The sequence below is a fragment of the Anoplophora glabripennis genome, unplaced genomic scaffold (assembly GCF_000390285.2).
Source record: "Anoplophora glabripennis isolate ALB-LARVAE unplaced genomic scaffold, Agla_2.0 scaffold294, whole genome shotgun sequence".
NCBI classification, from domain to species: domain Eukaryota; kingdom Metazoa; phylum Arthropoda; class Insecta; order Coleoptera; family Cerambycidae; genus Anoplophora; species Anoplophora glabripennis.
The window spans coordinates 411,700-417,553 of record NW_019416596.1 but is presented as its reverse complement, the minus strand read 5'-3'; the positions used below and the strand labels follow the sequence as shown (position 1 = coordinate 417,553).

Below are 5,854 nucleotides of genomic sequence, written 5' to 3'. Positions count from 1 at the left end.
TGGGACGTTTTAAAATGCTGTAATAATTAAAATTGATCAAAGTGCCGGTTATAGCAAACCGTAAAAAATATTAGATGTTATGTTTTATTATGTTTTTTCAATATTTTCTATATCTTGTTGCCTTTTACGCAGACACGCCAATGGATTTTCGTTTCCGGCACGCTTCATCCCCCTTACTAGTCCAAGAGCTAGCGATGAATCACTATCTATAATTTTGGCCGTCGAGTATAGTAGCATTGTGCTTCTTCATTTAAATATATCCTATACATACAGGGTGTCCAGGAAATAATGGCCAATCCCTTGGAAAATTTGTAATTAGTACATTATTTGAGGTTATAAACAGATTTGTTTTATAAAAATGTGGAAGATAATATATAATGGTACTTCTCTCTCGAATATTTTCGTGTTTTTTTAATTTATAAGCATCCTGTATATCTAATCTAAGATGTTTATATGACAGTCTCATTTTTTCGAGGGGCAGAACTTTTTATAAAGTCAAAAACAAGAGTTTCTCCTATTGTCAACTCCATCCGTGGACACACTGTATATACATTATTAATAAACTTTATTGTACTTAAATTCTCAAGTTTTTACTAAATTATTTTATTAAAAAAGTAAAAAAATCAAAAAATCTTATTTTTTGCTTCCTTTAAAATTGTTTATTAACGATTTTTTGCATAAACTTTTTCTTTTACATTTTTTAAATAAGCCATTTCGGTGAGAAATTCAATTCTCTACAAAATTTTTCCTATGAACTATAACGAAATTTTGCTTCGTTTTCGTGCTGTATTTAAAAAACTGCAAAAGTGCTTTTCACACTTATTTTTTCATTTTTAATGACCCTTCGAACAGGTCATGTGATGAAAATCCTTGAACGTCTTATTTCCTTCCTTTTTTGCAAAAAAATGAGAATTAAAACGTATAAGGGTAAATGCGACGAAAATTGAAAAAATGACTAAGTTTGAGCGGCCTTATATCAGTCAATTTTCATCAAAAAATACTCTACAATCTCTTGTTTTGAAGGAAATTTTATATACTTTTTTTTCTATGAAGCAATGCCTGTACCTATCTCTGCTCAGAAAAAAGTTATTTGCATAAAAGTAAAGAAAAACAAAAAATTGAATTTTTTGCATTTTTTTGTTAAATTGTTTTTAATATATTTTGCAGTAAATAATTTTTTTAAATTTTTTAAATAAGCTATCTCATTATCTATAAAATGTTTCCTATGCAATATCCTCCTTTCGAGATACACTCAAAAAACCGTAAGGGTTGCATATTCACCCCTATCTCCAATTTCCACCTTCTAATTTAATAGCACTCCGCGGTTTTTTCTTTTTAAATAACCATTTGAATGATTCATGCAATAAAAACCCATCAACGTTGTAGTTTCTTACTACCCTGCTTTTTAAGACATAATCAATAACCTAACTAGTAGCAAACGAACTATGTCATCATATAAAAGACAGTCAATTTACCTTTAATTAATTTTTTATAAACATTTTCATGCAAAAAATGCATTTTATTCAGTTTCTTGCTTTTAAAACCTAAACTAATGAAACAATTTGAATTCTAACGAGCGTTCAAATAAAAACGTGGTCAAAGCGCTATATCGCCGCTATCAATTTGAATATTTTCGTTTTAAAAAGTGTTTAAAATGGTGTTTTCTCAAGAACAAAAAAGTGTTTATCATAGAGTCCTACTTTAGAAATGGACGCAAGATTGATGGAATATGGAAGTATTCTATTGAGGAATGTTTCATAGAATTTCAAAATCAATTTCCCGGCGTTGTTGAGTACAAAATTTTTCAAAGTGCAGTTCAGCGTTGTGTTAATGTTTTTCGTGAAACGGGCAGTGTAACAAGAAAAGAAGGAAGCGGCCGACCTAAAAAGCGGACTGAAGAATTAAAAGAAAATGTCCAACAAATAATGGAAAATGCGCCAAGAACTTCTGTACGTGTTTTATCACAAATGGTGGGAGTATCAGTCGGTACCTGCCACACAGTGTTAAAAAAAGATTTGCGTTTGTTCTCCTATCGTTTAACTTGTCAGCAAGAACTTCATGAAGTTGATTTTCCGCGACGGGCTGTATTTTGTGAATGGTTTTTAAACAACTACGGTGAACTTCATAATATCACCTTTTTTTCTGATGAAGCCTGGTTTCATTTAAGTGGTTACGTAAACTCACAGAATATGAGAATGTGGTCTTCTGAAAAACCAGATAACTTTTTTGTCGAGGGCCCTCTACACGCTCAAAAAATTGGAGTTTGGTGTGCTCTCAATCGAAGGAGGATTTATGGACCTATTTTTTTTAATGGTACTCTTACTGCGCAAAGGTATAGAGAAGAAATTATCGCTCCTTTTGTTAACCAGCTGGAAGAAAACGAAATTACAAACTTTTACTTTCAACAAGATGGCGCAAGGGCACATACGGCAGGCGAGACGATGAATATGTTGAGGGAAGTTTTCCAAAATCGACTAATAAGTCTCAATGCTGAACATGAATTTCCACCGAGGTCATGTGATATTACGCCGTGTGATTTCTTTTTGTGGCCTTACCTTAAAAACACTATTTTTGAACTGCCTATTCCTGATTTAAACCATCTGCAGGCTCGACTTATAGACAAGATTCGTGAAATTAACAATACCCCGAGCATCTTAGAAAATGTCTTTAATTCTTTGAGGAACAGGTGTGAAAAGTGCTTGGAACAAGGAGGGGGACACTTTCAGCAGCTGCTTTAATTTATTGTTATAACAAGGAGGGGGACACTTTCCGCAGCTCCTTTAATTGTTTGTTATTGTTATCACGATTATTCTTTAAAATAAAGTTATACAAGTCATTAACGTTATTGAAACTGACAGCTGCTATACATACAGCTCGTTGAGAAATGAGGTTAAGTTGGTCGCTATCTACGTCCAATATGTCAGAGCCAACTTCGACCACGTTTTTATTTGAACGCTCGTTATAAAGAGACAATTTGTAGAAAATCGAAATACGAATAAAACGAGAGGTCGATCGATCCGAAAAAAACCCGGGAAAATGGCAAAAATTTAGCGTTTTTTAAAAGTTCATTATTCCGTCATTTTTTAAGTTGTAGAGCTGACCCTGTGTACAAAAGTAGTGAATTATATGTACTTTAAGTGTGCACAGTGACATATTTCAGTTCTATTTAAAAAAGTTGCTTTTCGATATCCTAATTCTAAATCGCCTAGTATTAATATTTGGAAGTGAAATAGGGGGATGCCTGCCATTTATTACAGTTACTTTAAAAACTGTTTAATATTACACAACACTATGTAAATAGACCTAGTACCAGAATAAAATGAGCCACTGCCTGCTCAATTGGACCTGGTAGTATAAATGAGAACATCGTATGTACAGGTGTCTCAAACTCGATAGTATGGTCCTACTGTGAGGATACAAAAAATTTAAATAAAATTTGAGACCCGTGGTGTTAAATGCGATGAGGTGAGTTCCATTTTCAATCGAAAGTATTATCTTTGGGATTTGATAGAAACGACTAATGACGTCATTAATTATATTTTTTCCAGAAACATACCCAAATTTTTCTCCTGTTAAAAAGCTACGTTATTAGTCGTTTCTACCAAATCCCAAAGATAATACTTTCGATTGAAAATAGAGCTGACCTCATCCCATTTAACACCACGCGTCCAAAATTTTATTTAAATTTTTTGTACCCTCACAGTAGGCCCATACTATCGAGTTTGAGACACCGTGTACGTCCATGCTGTTTCTTGTAGTGGGAATTTTATATTACTTGCGGGAGACTACCGAATCCGTCTCTGTGTGACCAAATGAACACCTACCTTCACCTGTGGGAAAAAGAACTGGACGAGACCACCATGGAGGAAGCTTCTAAGCGTACAGAAGATGTCGTTAAGGTGCTTGTAACTTTGTATCAGTGCCAACACCGTCTTGTTATAATCAATACATCTTTTAGCTACTGACAGACCTACAGGACCTGTTGGACACCGCCACAGACGTGGAGGATAGGATCGTGAACAACTGGAAATGGGTGGGGGCTCAAGAAGCGCTTCAATTGACTTTCACTTAACACCGAAAATTGTTTTAGGTAAGACAACTCTTCAGGGACCACCAGAAGGAGAACCTGGAAGTGGCAACGTACAAACTCCTCAGAAACATCGAGAAAAACCTCCATCGCATCGACATACCCACCGCTGACTTCAATTTCGCTGACGAGAACTTGAACCTCAGCATCTGGTTGAGGGTTCAGCTGCCCGTACACTTGCCCAATCCAAGAAGACCGCCCAAGTAACAATACGATCAAGCCGTACCCGAAAAAGCACCCTACATCCTTTTTTTTAGGTCAAGAATCGAAATAGCCTTCCCCAACGTGAACATGGAAGTCCTGTTCCCGTCATCTATCGACTGCGACTCCATGGCCGTCAGGTCCGTGTACCTGAAGTACGACCATCTCAGTGACCTGTGCGCGAGCTTCTACATACCCAACACGCCATCTATGATATCGTCGGGTAAGTACAAAATACTTTAGTGACGTTGGTACGTGCTAAGCTAAAATCGGCCACCGTTCTCGATCAGCTCTATTGGACAGCGTCAATCGCGAATGGCGTGTCAAACTCAAATACAAGTACGACAACAGAGACAGGAAAACTGTAGTTCCGAAGACTGACGACAACGGCAACGGCGCGCCCTGCGAAGAAATAGAGAAGACGGAGTTCTCTTCAGACGAAGAGATCCCGTTGGTGCCATACAAGAAACTAGAGCCCACCGCCAGCGAGATGGCCATCCAGCTGGAAGGTAGGATAGCTACAAGGTCATTGTATTTGTCAAGAGAAACTAAATTCTAGTCGTTTGAAATTGGCAACACTGCCTTGTTACAATTTCTGTCGTCTGGTCCTAGATACATTATACTCCGAAACGAAACAACACCTCACGATCACGGTACCGGACCACGTGATCAACCTGAGGAGGTTCTCCGTGCTGGGCGGCGTCTTCTGCTTGAACCTGGTCTACCAGCCACCCCAGCCTCAGCAGTTCGTCACTATGGACCTCGAAATGACAAAACGTAAGATTTTACCGTCATTTCGTTCAATTCCGTCAGCGCATTATGAAGATATAGCACAAAATATATATTTTTTTTTTTGTGAACTTCAACACCCTGTATCTCGAATACCGCACCTCCAGGAAAAAAGTTTATATCGTAGAGGAAACTCTATACTTATTTTTTGGTAATGAATCTATTCCTGCAGTTTCTGTATTTAAAGTGAAATCACGCGGGGGTTCTGGGTAAAAAATAATCAAGTAATCGCCCATAATGCCTGCCCAAACATTCAACTGTTTTTGGAATCGACGTTGGGAAATAATATGCGCATTTTCCGCCAATTGGTGCTCATTATAAAATCAGGCTGTTCGCGTTGTTGTAAAAACCATTGACAAAATTCAATCCTCGGTTGACAGTCATTTGCATTTAATGCATGAACTCGCTGGACATGATATGGGCGTAATCGCTGATCACGTATAGTCCAAGCATTATAGAGAAATGCTTACAAAAATGATTACCTGGACAAAAAAAATATGACCGTATAGAAAATTAAATTTTAAATTGAGTTTCTTGTTCTTTAAACTCGATCCAAAATGGCGAACATGGTTAAAAAAAATCGCAAAGTTGCAAAAAACGGTTTTTCTAAAATAACTAAAAAAAATATAGCACCGATTGAAAAATTTTAAATGAGAAAGTTGTAAGTTTTAAAAAGATCTGTCGACTGATTTTTTGTAAGTATCGATTGCTTTGTTACTTTTCGAGATATATCGAAAAAACCGTTAAAAATCTTCTCTTTTCTCTTCTTCTATAACT

The 5,854-nt window shown here is 36.5% G+C and overlaps 1 protein-coding gene across 1 annotated transcript in view; it reads left to right on the top strand.

Moving 5' to 3' along the window:
* Positions 1–5,854, top strand: part of LOC108904597 (protein CASC1-like) — a 30,068-nt gene that overhangs the window by 16,237 nt on the left and 7,977 nt on the right. The window contains exons 3-8 of the mRNA XM_023455035.1: positions 3,759–3,899; positions 3,959–4,033; positions 4,091–4,290; positions 4,345–4,511; positions 4,579–4,797; positions 4,901–5,065. Coding sequence (XP_023310803.1) covers positions 3,759–3,899; positions 3,959–4,033; positions 4,091–4,290; positions 4,345–4,511; positions 4,579–4,797; positions 4,901–5,065 — 967 coding nt within the window. The remainder of the gene's footprint in view (positions 1–3,758; positions 3,900–3,958; positions 4,034–4,090; positions 4,291–4,344; positions 4,512–4,578; positions 4,798–4,900; positions 5,066–5,854) is intronic.